Source organism: Gymnoscopelus braueri, assembly GCF_963280865.1.
Source record: "Gymnoscopelus braueri genome assembly, chromosome: 5".
In the NCBI taxonomy this organism is placed as follows: domain Eukaryota; kingdom Metazoa; phylum Chordata; class Actinopteri; order Myctophiformes; family Myctophidae; genus Gymnoscopelus; species Gymnoscopelus braueri.
This window is the reverse complement of record NC_137606.1, coordinates 58,024,688-58,044,982: the sequence shown is the minus strand read 5'-3', so window position 1 is coordinate 58,044,982 and position 20,295 is coordinate 58,024,688. Positions and strand designations below refer to the sequence as shown.

The window sequence follows — 20,295 nt, the reverse complement described above, 5'->3', positions numbered from 1 at the left end:
CAGTATGCGGTTCCCGTCACTAAGTACGACAGGAAGGGCTACAGTATATATTTATATTCCAGTATAAGTATGTATAAGTATGTGTTTATATAAGTATGTATTTATATAAATATATGTATTTATATTTCAGTATGCGGTTCCCGTCACTAAGTACGACAGGAAGGGCTACAGTATATATTTATATTCCAGTATAAGTATGTATAAGTATGTGTTTATATTTCAGTATGCGGTTCCTGTCACTAAGTACGACAGGAAGGGCTACAGTATATATTTATATTCCAGTATAAGTATGTATAAGTATGTGTTTATATAAGTATGTATTTATATAAATATATGTATTTATATTTCAGTATGCGGTTCCCGTCACTAAGTACGACAGGAAGGGCTACAAGGCCCGCCCTCGCCAGCTGCTGCTAACGGCCAACAGCGCCATCATCGTGGAGGAGGCCAAACTGAAGCAGTGCATCGACTACGGGGCGCTCAAAGGTCAGGGGTCAAACCACCTACCAACACATTCAATCCAGGAACACATCTGCTGTGTCATTTTTAAGGTTTATTTGGGATATTCAAAAATAGCAGATCTACAAGCTCATAGCGTGGCACAGAGTGCCGCGCTATGAGCTTGTAGATCTGCTGTTTTTGAAAAACTGTGGGTTTTTTTTGTTGCAAATCTTATATATATATTTTCAAAGCGAACATTTTAACTCATTGAGTGCCATTCACGTGTTTCACGTGTTTTACCGCTATGGTGCAACGTGCCAATCACGTGTTTCACGTGTTCTAAATTTCAGTATTTAAAAAAAAGAAGAAAAGTTTGTTTAAAAAATAAAAATAAAATCAGAACCCGAGATATCATTATCTGAAGATTTGCTGCTCCATTCACTCCTTGTTTAACTTATAACTGAAAAAGACAACAAAGACAACAAAGATGCAGGAGCCATGCTCAGGTGTCAGTCACACACAGTGGTGGTAAAAGTTTCACAAGTTGTATGATACAAATACAAGAGAATCAGACCAAGTTGTATGATACAAATACAAGAGAATCAGACCAAGTCAGCCGGAGGAAAAAAACCTGAGTTGGAGTTAGGAGGTTTGACTGACAGTTTGAGCATCCAATGGAGTTAGAAGGTTTAGAGAGGGTGGAGTTAGGAGGTTTAGAGGGGGTGGAGTTAGGAGGTTTAGAGGGGGTGGAGTTAGGAGGTTTAGAGGGGGTGGAGTTAGGAGGTTTAGTCTTTTTAATACTTTTCTTAAGATCTTAAAATCAATTCTAATTCTTGTTAATACTTTTCATTGATTCAATATTTGTAACACACACACGCACGCACACACTATGTGAGCTTGTAGATTGGCTGTTTTTGCTACTTTCGCAAGACTGCACTATAAGACATTTCCACCAATAAATCATGTCTGTCTGTCTGTCTGTCTGTCTGTCTGTGTCTGTCTCTGTCTCTGTCTCTGTCTGTCTGTCTGTCTGTCTGTCTGTCTGTCTGTCTGTCTGTCTGTCTGTCTGTCTGTCTGTCTGTCTCTGTCTGTCTGTCTGTCTGTCTGTCTGTCTGTCTCTGTCTGTCTGTCTGTCTGTCTGTCTGTCTGTCTGTCTGTCTCTCAGGTATCTCTGTGAGCTCCCTGAGTGACGGTCTGTTCGTCCTGCACGTGCCCAGTGACGACAACAAGCAGAAGGTGAAGCGAAACACGCACTAAACACTGTAAACAGTATATAGTATATCAGTATAGATACAGTACACTGTATCACCTGATATGTTCATAAAGTGTGTGATGTGTGAGATCTAATCTCATAATCTAGTGTTGGTTAACCCATCAAGACCAGGAAAGGGAAAGGGCCTTAAAGCAGTTTTCCACCTATAGCTTTAGAGCAGGGGTCTTCAACAGGGGGTCCGGGACCCCTAGGGGGTCCTCAGAGTTACTACAGGGGGTCCGGGACCCCTAGGGGGTCCTCAGAGTTACTACAGGGGGTCCGCCAAATCTTTGTGTGATAGGATTATTTGTTTGTACCTACATTAACCACTTGAACCCTAGCATCCCTTTTCTGAGGCGAACTTTAGCCAAAAATAGCAGATCTACAAGCTCACAACGCCTCGCGCTGCGAGGCGTTGTGAGCTTGTGTGGTCTCCCTGTGGCTTTGTCTCTGTCGTTGCTTTGCTACATGTGGCTATATGCTACAAGTCTTTAGAAAACTATTCCATTTAGTTTTAGTCATCGTTTAGTTCATCTGAAATGATTTAGATTTTAGTCTGGTTTTAGTCGACTAAATGTCGTACGATTTTATGTGACAAAAATGTATTTTGGCGTCTTAGTGCCTGATTTATACTATAGCTGGGTGCCAAACATAGCAGATCTACAAGCTTGTAGTTCTAATCTCCTATTGGCTGCTTGGTTTTGTAGTTCTAATCTCCTATTGGCTGTGTTTCAGGGAGACGTAGTCCTCCAGAGTGACCATGTGATTGAGACGGTCACCAAGGTGGCGATCTGTGCCGACAAGATACACAGCATCAACATCAACCAGGGGAGGTGAGACACGTACCTGTCTCACACACACACACACACACACACACACACACACACACACACACACACACACACACACACACACACACACACACACACACACACACACACACACACACACACACACACGCCACGTTAACAACTGTTATAGAAATATTAATAATAATAATATTCCATTCAGGTGAAGTTTTAGATCATTTATTAGGAAGATTTCAGCAGAGCAAACAGCATACACAGATCAGACAGAGCTCTGGCCTCCTGGCCTGACCAACAGCCCATTCGGGGCACAAGCCTCCTCAACCTCATCTAACACAGTTCTTTATAGTCCACATTGTACCAAAGATGCTATTCTAAATAGTCATATAAGGTAAATAGTCATATAAGGTATGTACTAAAGATAAGAGCGACATAAACAGAGCTCCACAAATACATATAGCAATGACCATTCAGCTCAGCTGTTAGATTGACAGCTGAGTCTGAGTTAGATTTAGCACATTCATATGAAGAGTGGTTGACTAAAGACGTTGTGAGTTTAAACCTCCTTAGTTCAGATACAGTTAGATAGTACAGAGATGATAGAAGAACAGGTTGGCATTCTAAAATATCCATTACACAACATCAACCAGGGGAGGTGAGACATGTACCTGTCTCTCTCTCACACACACACACACACACACACACACACACACACACACACACACACACACACACACACACACACACACACGGCTCAGGGGAAAGAAGGAACCATTCAGTATATTATATACTGAATATTAATATGTTATATTACAGTATCGTCACCTTGCTAAACTAATGGCCTAAGTCATTTTTTGAGGAAAATTATATTTTTGCCTAAGTCAGCTCCCCATGATAATGGTCAAATGGCCTACATGTATCTCCTAATAGAAAAGGATCATGCTGTTCACTCACCTTTTAGTATAATGGCCTAACTCCCTAGTGAGACTAAGGCCAAAATAGGCCATTTTTTTGGCCTAAGTCACATGGTTTTGTGACTTAGGCCAAATTATTTACTGATTTATGCCATTTTTTTTCCTATTTAAATCTCTAGACAGTGTTATTTCTATTTAAATAGTCATAATTTGTTATAAACGTTTTTGGGTGAAATTATTAAGAAATATCATATCGTTCAGCATGGCTCAGGGGAAAGAAGGAACCATTGTATACAGTATATAACAGTATATAACAGTATATAACAGTATATAACAGTATATTATTATGTTATATAACCGTATATTAATGTTATATTAATGTGTTATATTCCAGTATAACGTTCAGCATGGCTCAGGGGAAAGAAGGAACCATTGACTTCACCGCTGGGTCAGAGTTACTGGTGACCAAGACTAAGAATGGACACCTGTCTGTGGTGAGTACCTGTCTTACCCTCTAACCTGTCTGTGGTGAGTACCTGTCTTACCCTCTAACCTGTCTGTGGTGAGTACCTGTCTCACCCTCTAACCTGTCTGTGGTGAGTACCTGTCTCACCCTCTAACCTGTCTGTGGTGAGTACCTGTCTCACCCTCTAACCTGTCTGTGGTGAGTACCTGTCTCACCCTCTAACCTGTCTGTGGTGAGTACCTGTCTCACCCTCTAACCTGTCTGTGGTGAGTACCTGTCTCACCCTCTAACCATTCTGTGGTGAGTACCTGTCTCACCCTCTAACCTGTCTGTGGTGAGTACCTGTCTCACCCTCTAACCTGTCTGTGGTGAGTACCTGTCTCACCCTCTAACCATTCTGTGGTGAGTACCTGTCTTACCCTCTAACCTGTCTGTGGTGAGTACCTGTCTTACCCTCTAACCTGTCTGTGGTGAGTACCTGTCTTACCCTCTAACCTGTCTGTGGTGAGTACCTGTCTCACCCTCTAACCATTCTGTGGTGAGTACCTGTCTTACCCTCTAACCTGTCTGTGGTGAGTACCTGTCTTACCCTCTAACCTGTCTGTGGTGAGTACCTGTCTTATGTCCTATTAATGCCAGTGCCATGCATACACATACCTGTTATGTTGGAAACACATACTGAGCTATTAAAAGATTACAAATTCTACAAAATTCTTCAAACACATTCAAGATTTTTTGAAATTTTACAAAAATAGCAGATCTACAAGCTCACAGCGCGGCACGAAGTGACACACTGTGAGCTTGTAGATCTGCTATTTTTGAATAGCAAACGTGTACGATATGGATAAAGAGGTGAAAATGAATTATCTTTTGCTGGGGGACCCCCTGGAACCCCCTCAAGGACCACTGACCTAGGTTTCAAATAACATCCTTGTGTCTGCGATGTCATCCTTGTGTCTGCGATGTCATCCTTGTGTCTGTGATGTCTTCCTTGTGTCTGTGATGTCTTCCTTGTGTCTGTGATGTCATCCTTGTGTCTGTGATGTCATCCTTGTGTCTGTGATGTCTTCCTTGTGTCTGTGATGTCATCCTTGTGTCTGTGATGTCATCCTTGTGTCTGTGATGTCATCCTTGTGTCTGTGATGTCATCCTTGTGTCTGTGATGTCATCCTTGTGTCTGTGATGTCATCCTTGTGTCTGCGATGTCATCCTTGTGTCTGCGATGTCATCCTTGTGTCTGTGATGTCATCCTTGTGTCTGCGATGTCTTCCTTGTGTCTGTGATGTCATCCTTGTGTCTGTGATGTCATCCTTGTGTCTGTGATGTCATCCTTGTGTCTGTGATGTCATCCTTGTGTCTGTGATGTCATCCTTGTGTCTGTGATGTCATCCTTGTGTCTGTGATGTCTTCCTTGTGTCTGTGATGTCATCCTTGTGTCTGTGATGTCATCCTTGTGTCTGCGATGTCATCCTTGTGTCTGTGATGTCTTCCTTGTGTCTATGATGTCATCCTTGTGTCTGCGATGTCATCCTTGTGTCTGTGATGTCTTCCTTGTGTCTGCGATGTCATCCTTGTGTCTGTGATGTCTTCCTTGTGTCTGTGATGTCATCCTTGTGTCTGTGATGTCATCCTTGTGTCTGTGATGTCATCCTTGTGTCTGTGATGTCTTCCTTGTGTCTGCGATGTCATCCTTGTGTCTGTGATGTCTTCCTTGTGTCTGTGATGTCATCCTTGTGTCTGTGATGTCATCCTTGTGTCTGTGATGTCATCCTTGTGTCTGTGATGTCATCCTTGTGTCTGTGATGTCTTCCTTGTGTCTGTGATGTCATCCTTGTGTCTGTGATGTCATCCTTGTGTCTGCGATGTCATCCTTGTGTCTGCGATGTCATCCTTGTGTCTGTGATGTCTTCCTTGTGTCTATGATGTCATCCTTGTGTCTGCGATGTCATCCTTGTGTCTGTGATGTCTTCCTTGTGTCTGCGATGTCAGTCAGCCGGGCTACTGTGTAAACTCTCGGCCAATCACGGGCAACCTGCAGCGTAGCACGCGGCCTCGTGATTGGCAGCTGCAGCGATAGGGGCGGTCCCTCCTCCTCCTCATTATACGGAAGGAGGGACAGACAGGTGCCGATTTAGAAGACATTTTTAGAATCCCCCAGAAGCAAAGATTTGAGTTACAAATGTTCGCTTTAAAAATATATATATTCAAAGATTTGCACACATTTTCACGATTTATAAAAAATAGCAGATCTACAAGCTCATAGTGCGGCACTCGGTGCCACGCTATGAGCTTGTAGATCTGCTATTTTTGCCAGACCCAGGGGGTCAGGCCTACATGAGGCTTTGTCGGTCCCCTTTTGCTATCGTTTTCGTCCATATATGGACGAAAACATTTTCTTACATGTCCCTCTTTTTGATTGGCCAAGCTTAGCGTGACGTAGTTTAGAAACCATTCAGATTTCAACCACTAGGGGTCTGGCAGTACCAGGTCCCCTGGTTCCCTTGTTTGAATAGCCAAAGAAATCCAAAAATGACACAGATTATTTCCCGAGAAAGAAAAATTGTCATTTTTTGAAAAAATAAAAATAAAAGGTTTTACGTTTTTTAAAACAAAAATATTGTTAAACTAGAAAATGTGCTCCTCGGAGCACAGGTCTCCGCCAGTACTGTTCCTGATTAATCCTGTCTTACCTATTTATATTACATATTGTGATGTCACGTGAAGCTTGACCAATGTTAGGTGTTCTCAGACGGACACACACATACACAGAGGGTAAAACATACTCTCCACCATACTGGCGGAGACAATCAAACAACTATTTTGTGAACCCCCTGTAGTACCTCCACGGACCCCCTAGTAGGGGTCGCGGACCCCCTGCAGTACCTCCGCGGACCCCCTAGTAGGGGTCGCGGACCCCCTGTTGGAAGACCTCATAACAACCTGTCTGTGGCGAGTCGTATTGGCGCTCTCGTGTCATGTGACCTGTGATGTCATGTTAGTCATGTGATCCTCTCGTCCTCAGACGGCGCCCAGGCTCAACTCCAGATGATGATGTCACATGATGATGACTCGCCGAGGACTCCGCCCACTTCCTGCTTGACCCCACCCCTCCTCCTCCTCTCCACCAATCACATAACCCCGCTCTTGCCTCAACAGCCAATGGGATGATGCCTTCTCGTTGCTACGCGGATGACAACGTGCTTCCAATTAAAGTAAAAAAGAGTGAAAAAAAGAAGAAAAAAAAGTCCAGCAAACTAATTGATATATTTATGTTTATATATGATGATATTTTTGGAATGAATTAACTGTTGCTGTTTGAATATTCTGATTTTATATATGATGATGATGATGATGATGATGATGATGATGATGATGAAGCCAAGGAAATAACATGTTTTGGTGCTTTTTGTTTTTTCTTAATTTTTTTTTTAATCATTTAATTTGGAAACACGACCAAAGCAGGATGATGCAATAAGGGGGCGTGGCGTCTGGGTTTGATGACATCAGACGATAAAACGATGACGTCATCATCACAGTGTAAGATGATTAATCAGGGTTATATTTCATCTCCTGTCGCTTTACGATCATTTATTTAAACCGTTTAAACTTTACAATCATTTATTTAAACAGTTTAAACTTTACAATCATTTATTTAAACTCTTCTTGACACTAACTACTCTCTCTATACTCTTTAAGACCTGAAACGCATCTTGTGTCATTTTAACATTTAGCTATTCAAAAAATCGTGAAAATGTGAAATATTTTGTTCCAAAGATTTGAGTCACAAAATGTTCACTTTTTTTTTCTTCAAAAATAGCAGATCTACAAGCTCATAGCGCGGCACTCGGTGCCGCGCTATGAGCTTGTAGATCTGCTATTTTTTGAATAGCCCAAAGAACACACAAGGATGCGTTCAAACAGGTAGAATATTTTTATATAAACGCGCAGGTTTCTGGAACAAGGGCGTCGGTATGTAGATGAGATGTAAATCACATGTAGATGAGATGTAAATCACATGTAGATCAGATGTAGAGACAGATTGAGTGAATAAATGAACAGCTAAAAGAACAAAGAAGGTTTGATCAGAAAGAGTTTGAGGATAAAAAAGCCAAAGAGAAAGAAACAAGAACGCTAGCAAAAAACCCAAGTAATCCAAGTAATCCCAGTAAAACCCTAAAACCCTAAATCCCAGTAGAGCAGTGGTTTTCAACCTGTGGGTCGCGACCCCCCCAGTGGGGTCCTCACAATTAACTCATTTTCTGCAAAAAACGTTTATAAACGTTTATAAAATCTAAAATTATTCTTTATTTTTGGGGTTTTTCCGTTTTTCCGTTCGTCACAGAGAACCAGGAGATAACATTTTCCAAAACGTTGCTGCTCCATTCACTTCAATGTTAAAAAATAAACGGACAAAAAAATAAAAATACATTTTCCTAAGTACTAGCTTAGAAAACACTGGCAGAGGCTACAGACTGTTCCAGAGAAACTCTGGCACTCTAAGAGTTAATTCATCCACCTCTACCAGCGTTTTTTTCACCTTATTTTTTACGACCCACTGAGAGCCAGGGAAGCTACGATGTTAGCACGTTAGCATGTTAACACGGATGTAAACAAAGACTGTCTGGGGGGGAGGGGGAGGGGTAGGGGGAGGGTCTCTGCTCTCCACCAGAACAATTTGTTTTTTTTACCGCGATCGTCCGTTCTGTTGTAATGGGCCGTTTAACCCAGTAAAGGAGGAGTTCACCCAAAACATGACTTATTTCCTATTAATTGCACACCCCATGAAGACTTGAATTCATGGATTTATTGTAGTTTTTGTCTCATTCCTAAGACAATGATTTGATGACCGGGTGCATTTCCGGTAGGAGACACAAATGATCTACTTTGTGTCTCCTACCGGATACATTAGCCGGTAAGAGACGGGAATCAAATTATTAGCTTAGGGATGAGACAAAAACAAAAACAAATCCATGGATTCAAGGCTTCATGGGGTGTGCAATTGATAGAAAATAAGTAATTTTTTGGGTGAACTACTCCTTTAAGACCTGAGGCGATTCTTTAAAAAAAATCCTAAGTTTTTTGAAAAAAATCCCAAAAATCTCTTTTCAATATTTTTTCTAAAATAGCAGATCTACAAGCTCGTAGCGCGGCACTCGGTGCCGTGCTACGAGCTTGTAGATCTGCTATTTTTGAATAGCCCAAAGAAATGTAAAGTGACACAGATGAGTTCCACCTCTTAATGGGTTTTAATACGTTTTCACCCAAAAAACTATAATAAATCCGAGATGCTATAGATGTGTTTCTCTATCTATAGATGCTATAGATGTGTTTCTCTATCTATAGATGTGTTTCTCTATCTATAGATGTGATAGATGTGTTTCTCTATCTATAGATGTGTTTCTCTATCTATAGATGTGATAGATGTGTTTCTCTATCTATAGATGTGTTTCTCTATCTATAGATGTGATAGATGTGTTTCTCTATCTATAGATGTGTTTCTCTATCTATAGATGTGTTTCTCTATCTATAGATGTGATAGATGTGTTTCTCTATCTATAGATGTGTTTCTCTATCTATAGATGTGATAGATGTGTTTCTCTATAGATCTCATAACATGGGACGGACTGACTGTTTTCTCTATAGATCTCATAACATGGGACAGACTGACTGTTTTGGGATGACGTCGTCTCTGCTTCTATCACTCTCTCAGAGTGGAGGGATCATTCATAGGGTTTTAGGGGAAGAGCGCCCTCTAGCGTCATTTCTAAAATAAATATATATTTTTAAAGGACGTACAGTATATATAAGTCCTTGGCAGGCAATGTGTTAATACATAAACATAAAGAAAGACATTTACTTCATCAAAAGTAATCAACAAACTATACTATAAAAACTGGTCAAACTTTGGCAAAATTATCAAACAATATAAGAAAGATTTTGAAAAATAGCTGATCTACAAGAGATGTAGTTTGGCAATTTTTACAATATGTATCTGTGGAACCGAGTCAAACTAAATCTAATGTTCAAATATGATTATTCTGAATATTGTGGGAGGTCCCCAGTTCAAATATGAATATTGTGGGAGGTCCCCAGTTCAAATTATGATTATTGTGAATATATTTGTGGGAGGTTACCTTTGAAGCCTTTGCCCCTCCCCCACAAAAAAAAACAAGAGTAAAAGAAAAAGAAGTGCCTTTCCTCTTGACTAAGATACTGTTAATGACTTTATAACATGTAACATATTATGACTTAATAACATGTATGGAACATATGATTAAGTAATATGAATATATATGCAGGTATGAATACATTCATGTGACTTTGATTGATTTATTGATTCATCAACTGATTAATGAGCTTGGCCTCATTGACCTCTGACACTGATCTCACCCCTGACCCTAAACCCTAAAACCCCTAAACCTAAAACCCGTCATTGAAATGAATAGAACCACTGATATAAATAAAGGTTTGGCCACTGAACTGATTTAAATAAATAAAGGTTTGGCCACTGAACTGATTTAAATAAAGGCGTGGCCACTGAACAGAAAGCAGGAAGGAGAATCTTAACGCTTCCTGTTTCTGACGAATACGTACAGCTTTAAAAGCCTGTGGGGTGAGACACATGCACTATGACGCCTTTAGACAGGCTGTGGGGTGAGACAGGATGCAATATGATGCCTACAGACAGACAGACAGACAGACAGACAGACAGACAGACAGACAGACACCGACTCACAGACAGACAGACACCGACTCACAGACAGACACCGACTCACAGACAGACAGACACCGACTCACAGACAGACAATCACAGACAATCACAGACAGACAGACAGACAATCACAGACAGACAGACAGAGACAGACAGACAGACAATCACAGACAGACAATCACAGACAGACAGACACCGACTCACAGACACCGACTCACAGACAGACAATCACAGACAGACAATCACAGACTCACAGACAGACAGACAGACAGGCGTGTCCTAGCCAAAGAAACCGTATGGATTTATAATTGATCCTCTATTGTCGTATGATTTTTTTTGATGTAAATGATAAGTTTTGAATGTTTCTACAGTTTAGTTTGTTTTGTTTTTTTCTGGAGGGAAATCAGATTCTATATGTATGTGTGTGTGTGTGTGTGTGTGTGTGTGTGTGTGTGTGTGTGTGCTTTGATCTTTAATAAGGGATTTGAGCCAAAAATGACCTTTAACTCTGCGTAGAGACATCCACACCAAAAAATATACTAAGTTTGTTTTGCTTGTTTTAAGTTTTTGTTCCACGAAGCAAACTTGTTGCTATGATGGTGCCTTGTTGGTTCATATGTTGGTTTATATATATATATATATATATTGACATCCTAGAGCAATTTGTCACCATATTGACGACATCTAGCGTATATATTTGTTTAAATATTATTGACATCTTACAGTAGCAATAATGATATCTGTGATGTGTTGACATTTAGCATATCCTTTCTGTCGGGAGCACAAACCTCATTAAGTCAAAAGTTTTACACGCCTTTATCTTCATCCAACAAGGATATGGCACAAAATCAGTGAAAATAGCCGATCTACAAGCTTACAACGCCTCGCGCTGCGAGGCGTTGTAAGCTTGTAGATCTGCTATTTTCACTACTTTAACATTCTAAATTGTTTAAAGAAATAATAACAAAGGAAGTGTTTTGTTTTTTTGTGGACATATTATGAGGTTTCGAGCCGACAGAGACGGACTTGATGACTGCTAATAAGCACTCTAGGACTGTGTCATGTGATCAACCATGTGACCCAGTCATGTGACACAGCCTGGGGTACCAAATGGATACGAAAGGGTCAGTTTTTAGACTTTTATGTCAGTGTCAAACTTTAAAGGCATGCTACGTAAACTTTGCTCTTTGTGTTTACATAACTAAACGATAAACCCCTCCCAAAAAACTAAAAACTAAAAAACAAATAAAGCTCCTAAACAACGTCCCTGTTTAACCAAAACAAACAGTGAAAAAAAAATTACAATACAGCGAGAGGACAATGTGTTTCTGCAGGTAAACGCCACTACGTTTTTTTAATATATTGTTTTGTTATGTAAACGGAAGGCAAAGTTTCGTACTGTGCCTTTAATGTGAACATCCTTAAAGGAGTAGTTCACCCCAAAAAAATTACTTATTGTCTATACCCCCAAAAATGTATTTGGGCCGCGGACCCCCGTCTGAGAATGTTTTTTTTTGTTTAGCCAGGGACCCCCACAACAGAAGATTAATCACATTTATGCAGAATTTTCCGATACCTTTCAAGATTTGTTTTAAGAAATATTCATAAGGAGCAGATCTACAAGCTCACAGTGAGCTTGTAGATCTGCTCCTTATGAACAGCAATCTTTGAACATTTTTGAACAGCCAAATTTAGCTGGGCCCCCCCCCCCCCCCCCCCCCTGCAAAGGACCCCTGGGCCTGGGGGTCCCCAGAGGGTCCCCCACTTTGAGAGCCCAATGGCCTATAACCAGTAACCAGCCTGATGACTGCTCTCAGCTGATTGGACAAAAACAACACCAAATAAAGACACATAATTCATCTTTAATGTTAAACATCATGACATACTGTAGGGGGCGCTAGAGGCTAACCCTAATGTTAAACATCTTTATACTGTTTGTGTTTAGTGTCAAACCTATTGTAAACACATCATGACGTACTGTAGGGGGCACTAGAGGCCTCTTTTGCTTCGTCCAAATGTATTAGCGTAGACATAATAATGCACACATGGGTCTATTTACTGTAAAACGCACCAAAAAGCAAATGTAAACACACTAAAGATTATACTTAATAAAGAATTTAAAACAAAACGTTAAACTGGAAAACCATGCTGAATGCCTTTGATGTCCTGTCTGTCTGTCTGTCTGTCTGTCTGTCTGTCTGTCTGTCTGTAATGTGTCTGTCTGTAATGTATCTGTCTGTCTGTCTGTCTGTCTGTAATGTGTCTGTCTGTCTGTCTGTCTGTCTGTAATGTATCTGTCTGTCTGTCTGTCTGTCTGTCTGTAATGTATCTGTCTGTCTGTCTGTAATGTATCTGTCTGTCTGTCTGTCTGTCTGTAATGTATCTGTCTGTCTGTCTGTCTGTCTGTAATGTATCTGTCTGTCTGTCTGTCTGTCTGTCTGTCTGTAATGTATCTGTCTGTCTGTCTGTAATGTATCTGTCTGTCTGTCTGTCTGTCTGTCTGTCTGTCTGTCTGTAATGTATCTGTCTGTCTGTCTGTCTGTCTGTCTGTAATGTATCTGTCTGTCTGTCTGTCTGTCTGAGAGTCCTGCACGGGTCGACTTTAAAAACAAACCTTAAAATCAATTCTAAAACTCACAGGTAATAAATGAAGGGCTGTAATGTGCTGACCTCTCTGTGTGCGGGTCAGGAGCCTGGCAGCAGCGTTTTGTATCAGTTGCAATCTTTGAATATTGTTCTTACTGATCCCTGAATAAAGTGCATCACAATAGTCAAGTCTGGAGGAGATGAAAGCGTGGATGACCCGATAAAAGATGAGCCATCTTTTATCATCTTTTATTTACTTTAATTACAAGCTCAAATATAAACCTTGGTTGTAAAAAAAACTAAGTTGTCCTTTAAGTAAAAGTATCAATACTACAATATAGAAATACCCTGTTATAAGTAAAAGTATCAATACTACAATATAGAAATACCCTGTTATAAGTAAAAGTATCAATACTACAATATAGAAATACCCTGTTATAAGTAAAAGTATCAATACTACAATATAGAAATACCCTGTTATAAGTAAAAGTCCGGAATTCAAAATTTACTTGAGTGAAAGTACAGAAGTATTGGTATCAAAATGTGCTCAAAGTACCAAAAGTAGAAAGTATACTCATTATGCAGAATGTCCCGTTACACATGTTTTCAAATGTATAAAATGTATAAAAACGACGGCCTTTGCTGCATGTCATTACCCATCTATCTCCCCGTTTCCTGTCAACCTACGATCTTATCAATAAAGGTTGATACAAGCCAAAAAAGTACCAAAAGAAAAAGTACTCATTATGCAGAAAAAGGTCCCATTTCACCAGTTTTCAAAACAGCAGATCTACAAGCTCACAACACGCCGCATCGCAACGAGCAAATTCCCACGTTCAGAGTCTGATTCATAAAAAGAATTGTCTGTGAATTTGTACGGAGGTCTCCTCTTTCCCTCGTCTGATTTGAGCTGTTATGATTCTAAACATGCAAACATGACCCGCTTTAATGACTTCAGTCTATATTAGTAGCTTAATGACTAGTATTAACATTCTATTGTCTTTTTTATGTCCAATGTATTTGTATTTAAGTTCATAAAGTTAACATAAGTAACTAAATGCATTTGGAATTGAATAAAAATGTTACTTTTCAGGATTGCAATTAAACATTAACAACAAAAAAATCTGGATTCCAATTCAAAAATAGCAAAAATAGCAGATCTACAAGCTCAAAACGCGTCGCGCTGCGACAGGTAGATAGGCTATTTTTTGCTACTTTTGTGTGACATAGAATGACAAAGAACAAAACTAATTTACGAAAAAAGTTAAAATACGGAGATAAGACGTGTCTGCCCTCTGACAGCATATGAGTTCCATATGTGTTCCTGTTCGCATATTCATATGCAAATTGTTCCTGTTCGCATATTCATATGCAAACTGTTCCTGTTCGCTGATGACTCTGCACTCCTGATCTCGGGTGAGGACAAGATGCAAGTTGAGGAAGCTCTCAGCTCTGAACTCTCCAAAATCCGTACCTGGCTTACCGATAACAAACTGTCACTACACCTCGAGAAAACTGAATCCATTCTCTTTGGGACCAAACATTCCCTCAGTAAGATGAAGGTAAATGACTTCAAGGTCAAAGTCGATGACACAATTATCACTAGCAAAGAAGAGATGACCTATTTGGGATGTGTTCTCGACAAATACCTGACATGGCGACAAAGGTGGTCAAAGGAGTAAACCAGATTTATGGGCAGAGTTTCCTCTTTTGTCAACCCTCAGGCCCTCAGGACCCTCTCAGGGGCCCTGATTCAGACCCTTTTGGACTATGCTTGCTCCTCTTGGTACTCAAAGTACTTATTTTTTTAATACATAGTGGTATTTTTTCTCTGTATTTTTATGTTGATTTTTGAACTGTTTGGTTGCTGCTATATATGTCTATGAAATTAATTCAAGGACCCCAACGGAAACAAGTCCACAAGGACTTATTTTGTGTTGGACCTTTTAGACAAAAGTATTATAAATGTTTACTGTGTTGTTTTACATTCTTTTGCCTAATAAAAAATCCAATCGATCAATCAATCCTCTGGAGTGAGTGTGTAAATATATAGTGACCTCTGCATCATCAGAGTAGGTGTTGCATCATGCCTGATCTTTACTTTGTTAACGGTGACGTAACAAACATATTGATGGTGATTGGGTGACATTTCAGACTGAATATAATGCTTTCTTATCCACACAGAGGCCTTCAACGTGTATTCTGCTTATAAACGCTATAATCAAGGCTATAATCTGTTTCCACATTCTGTGTCTGTGTCTCAAAACACTTATCTATTACTATATGTATCTATTACTATAGAAGAGATGTTTACTCTGAAGGTCTGTTTGATCTGATGACCGGATGACCCTCACTGTCCTTCCTGTGTGTTCACACACACACACACACACACACACACACACACACACACACACACACACACACACACACACACACACTAGCAGAGTTGCAAAATTGCAAAAAATAAGCTACCCGGGTGCAGTGGTGTAAAGTAACTAAGTACATTTACTCAAGTGCTGTACTTTAATTTTTTATTTTTTTTTACTATATTGGAGTATTTCCAATGTTCAGTACTTTTACTTCTACTCCACACCATCTCAGAGGCAAATATATTGTACTTTTACTTCACTACGATTATTTGAAAACTTTAGTTACTAGATACTAGCACAGTGATACAAGCTCACAATACGTATCGTATTGTGAGCTTGTAGATCGGTTATTTTCCAAAAAGAAAATCTTGAAAAGAAAAGTGAAATAATTGTCTATAAGAAGCAGACATGGCTGCTGACTCATGCAAAAATCTGCTTTTTGAACAAGAAAGACAAAAAACATCCTTATATCCTTACATTATAAAACATTAATAATTACACACAGAATAACATTGTAACCAAAACATGTGGTCTTTACTCTTTACTGTATATATATATATATATATATATATATATATATGGAATGTATTTATTGTATTTATTTACGATATCTAAAAGTGATGATAATTTAATGATAATCGTTTTGCCAGAGGTGTAAAAAGTACTCGCATGTTTTACTTAAGTATCAATACCACAATGTGGAAATACTCCATTACAAGTAAAAGTTCGGAATTAAACATTGACTTGAGTAGAAGTACAAAAGCATTGGTATCAAAATATACTTAATGTACCAAAAGTAGAAAGTACTCATTATGCAGAATGTCTCATTTCACAATTTTTCGAATGTATAAAAATGTAATGTCTAAAAATCTTTTGAAAATAGCAGATCTACAAGCTCACAATGTGTCGCGATGCGACGCATTGTGAGCTTGTAGATCTGCTATTTTCAAATGGCTGAAATGTATATAGGGCTGAAGTGGTTAATGTGTGTTTTGTAATAAAAATCTAAATCTACAAAGTAACTAGTAACTAAAGTTTTCGAATAATCATAGTGGAGTAGAAGTACAATATTTGCCTCTGATATGTAGTGGAGTAGAAGTAAAAGTACTGAAAATTGGAAATACTCCAATAAAGTTAAAAAAAACTAAACATTTTACTTAAGTACAGTACTCGAGTAAATGTACTTAGTTACTTTACAGCACTGCATTTTGCATCTTAAAGGGATATTTCACTGTTGTGTTTTTTCGATAACTTTTTTCATTTATTTTTCATATTTTTTTTGGAAAATGAAAAAAAATTAATACATTAAAAAATTTTAATAAAAAAAATGTAATCTAAAAAAACGCGGCCCCCTCACGTATTAGGAGGGCAGGATGAGTCACCAGAACCAAGGACGGGTGTTTTTGATGAATCTAATGTTAAAAATGGAGTTTGAAGTTATAATGGGTTTGTATAGGAAGGGGGCGTGTCTGATAAAATGATTATCAAATATCTAAATACTAAATCAAGCAACTTATAAACTGTCTGGGGGCGGGGCTCACTAAAGCCTGAGTAGACGATAAAATGACCAAAAGTTTTTTTTAAAGTGAAATATCCCTTTAAATGTGTTTACAGTAAAAGCTGTCAGTGTGATGTTTGCTGTGTCACCACTAGATGGCGTCGTGGTGCCGTGGTGGCAGAGAGAATGTTCCTTCAGGATTTCTAGGAAATGTCAAGTCAACAAAAAACCATGTAAACATGTTTATGACATTATTATATAATATATATATATATATATCTGTCTGTCTGTCTGTCTGTCTGTCTGTCTGTCTGTCTGTCTGTCTGTCTGTATCAATACCACAATGTAGAAATACTCCGTTACAAGTGAAAGTCTGGTATTCAAAATTTAGTTGAGTAAAAGTACCAAAGTATTGGCTTAAAAAATGTACTTGAAAGTACTAAAAGTACTCATTATGCAGAATGTCCCATTTCCAAAAATGTATAAAATAGAAATAGAAAATAGCAGATCTACAAGCTCACAGCGCGTCGTGTAAAAATACCTAAAAAGTGTACTTTAAGTACAGTACTTGAGTAAATGTACTTAGTTACTTTCCACCACTTATTATAGCCTGTATATTCTCTACAACAGATCATATATAATATATCATGTCCTGTTTACTCTAAAGCAGCTGTTCTCAAACATGTCCATGTCAAGGACCCCCATCTGAACATATGTTGTGCCAGGGACCCCCATCTGAACATATGTTGTGCCAGGGACCCCCATCTGAACATATGTTGTGTCAAGGACCCCCATCTGAACATATGTTGTGCCAGGGACCCCCATCTGAACATATGTTGTGCCAGGGACCCCCATCTGAACATATGTTGTGCCAGGGACCCTCAGAAGAGAGGTTTTATGTAAAATATAAAATCCAAATATTTTCACAAAAATAGCAAATCTACAAGCTCACAGTGCGTCACAAAGTGACGCACTGTGAGCTTGTAGATCTGCTATTTTTCCAACTTAATGGATAATGTGGTTAAAATAATTGTGAATCTGTTACCTACTTTAGCTGGGGACCCCGGAACCATTTATGTATTAAAATGTTTAAATGTTATATTTAATATTTATTAATCTATCATTTTTTTGTCAAATCATTTTTCTCCTTGACAACAGCTCTAATACATTTGCTTTATTATGCTTCAGTTTGTTGTTAAAATGACAAGTCAGTCTGAAAACGATTTTTTTTTAAATAATAACTTCTACCTAAAGACTCATTTTGACATGCAGCAGTGTCTTATAACATCATAAGATGTTTTTAATGTTAATAATGTCATGTATTTTAACATTAAACTGCTATAACATCATAAGATGTTTTTAATGTTGTTAATGTCATGTATTTTAACATTAAACTGCTATAACATCATAAGATGTTTTTAATGTATTTTCCAGTCCAGTTCAGACCAGCTCTTCATTGTGAGCGTTGAAAAAAAACAAAAAAACACATCAGCTATTTATTATTTATTTATGCAGGTTTTTTTTTCTTCTTCTCTCTTTCCTCGTCGCTGATTGGCCGCAGCTGGTCTCCTAGCTCACAGAGCAGCCAATAGGAAGCCGGGCTTGTTTGTGTGCGACCGTTTTCTCTCTCTCTCTCTCTCTCTCTCTCTCTCTCTCTCTCTCTCTCAGATATAAAACAGAACAGGATGAGAGAGAGAAGCAGAAACACCAAAGATTCATCCTGTTTGATGTTTAATGTCATTTATTCTCCTCTTTATGAATGAATGAATAGAATAGAATATGATGTTCATGTTGATGAAGGATAGACGGTTAGAAGACATTGTTCTTCTTCTGCTGAGGAGAATCTGTTAAGAAGACCTTCTTCTCTTCTCTCTCAGGTAAGATGTGTGTGTGTGTGTGTGTGTGTGTGTGTGTGTGTGTGTGTGTGTGTGTGTGTGTGTGTGTGTGTGTGTGTGTGTGTGTGTGTGTCTCTCTGTCTCTCTGTCTGTCTGTCTCTGGCTGTCTCTCTCTCTCTGTGTGTCTCTGTCTCTCTCTCTCTGTGTGTGTGTGTGTGTGTGTGTGTGTGTGTGTGTGTGTGTGTGTGTGTGTGTGTGTGTGTGTGTGTGTGTGTGTGTGTGTGTGAGAGAGAGATGCTTTGTAACAATGTGTATAAATGACAGACCCTTAATGGTTGAATATTTAGTCATATTCACATCATGTAATTAACTTAACTTTACTTTAAGACCATTGTTACAATACATTAAATCTATATTTTAAAACATTTGGGGCCAAAACATGCAGTGTATCAAGTCTGTTTGACCCAGATGTTCCTATAAGGTGTCTCTTATACCTTCAATATAATATGATCTGGACCATACAGCTGATAGTCTTACAGATCTAATATCAGAGACATAACTTATCCTAAACATGTTGTAAATAACATACAGCTATTATAGTCTTAAATCTAATGGTACATTTGACATCAGACTCCTTACAGTAATACATAGTGTTAATGTAACTCTGTCAGACCAGTGTATCTATATGTGACCAAATGGACCCTTCATGGCCTGATACACTGGTCTGATAGAGTTGTAACATCTGGGTCAAAAATCTGGATACATGTAGCTTAATAGATTGCACAAGTTTTCAAATTTACACAATCTTTTGAAAATAGCAGATCTACAAGCTCACAATGCGTCGCATCGCGACGCATTGTGAGCTTGTAGATCTGCTATTTTCAAATGGCCGAAATGTATATATAGGGCTGAAGTGGTTAATGTAAGTTTTGTAATAATAATCAAAATCTACAAAGTAACTAGTAACTAAAGTTTTCAAGTAAATGTAGTGGAGTAAAAGTATAATATTTGCCTCTGAGATGTAGTGGAGTAGAAGTAAAAGTATTGGAAATTGGAAATGCTCAAGTAAAGTACAAATACCTCAAAATTGTAGTTAAGTACAGTACTTAAGTAAATGTACTTAGTTACTTTACACCACTCCTTGTTGTTGAGAAATAGAAAACATTTGGAGGTGAACTTTGTTTAATTGATTTAATTAATGATTACAGGATGTTCTGTCTGAGCTGTGATAATGTAGATAGTGGTTTATATTGTGTCATTGACTGTAGAGGTTATACACATATATACCATCTATGATTTATTATGGTTTTACATAATATTCCATACAGGCTAAATAACATGTGGAAATGAGATTATTAGCATATTTATGGTTGATATTATTATGATTATTATCATCACCATCACTTCACTGTCTGT

The 20,295-nt window shown here is 38.6% G+C and overlaps 2 protein-coding genes across 5 annotated transcripts in view; both read left to right on the top strand.

Moving 5' to 3' along the window:
• Window positions 1–7,674, top strand: part of LOC308086050 (unconventional myosin-Ic-like) — a 118,351-nt gene extending 110,677 nt beyond the window's left edge. For all 3 annotated transcript variants that reach the window (XM_080429381.1, XM_080429380.1, XM_080429382.1), the window contains 5 exons: window positions 351–486; window positions 1,607–1,677; window positions 2,429–2,526; window positions 3,808–3,907; window positions 6,902–7,674. In XM_080429381.1, coding sequence (XP_080285507.1) covers window positions 351–486; window positions 1,607–1,677; window positions 2,429–2,526; window positions 3,808–3,907; window positions 6,902–6,928 — 432 coding nt within the window. In that variant the 3' untranslated portion in view covers window positions 6,929–7,674. The remainder of the gene's footprint in view (window positions 1–350; window positions 487–1,606; window positions 1,678–2,428; window positions 2,527–3,807; window positions 3,908–6,901) is intronic.
• An 11,074-nt stretch (window positions 7,675–18,748) lies between these two features.
• The window catches only part of LOC308086051 (large neutral amino acids transporter small subunit 4-like), a 54,190-nt gene continuing 52,643 nt past the window's right edge, over window positions 18,749–20,295 (top strand). For both annotated transcript variants that reach the window (XM_080429384.1, XM_080429383.1), the window contains exon 1: window positions 18,749–18,921. The gene's annotated coding sequence lies outside the window, so the exon portion shown is untranslated. The remainder of the gene's footprint in view (window positions 18,922–20,295) is intronic.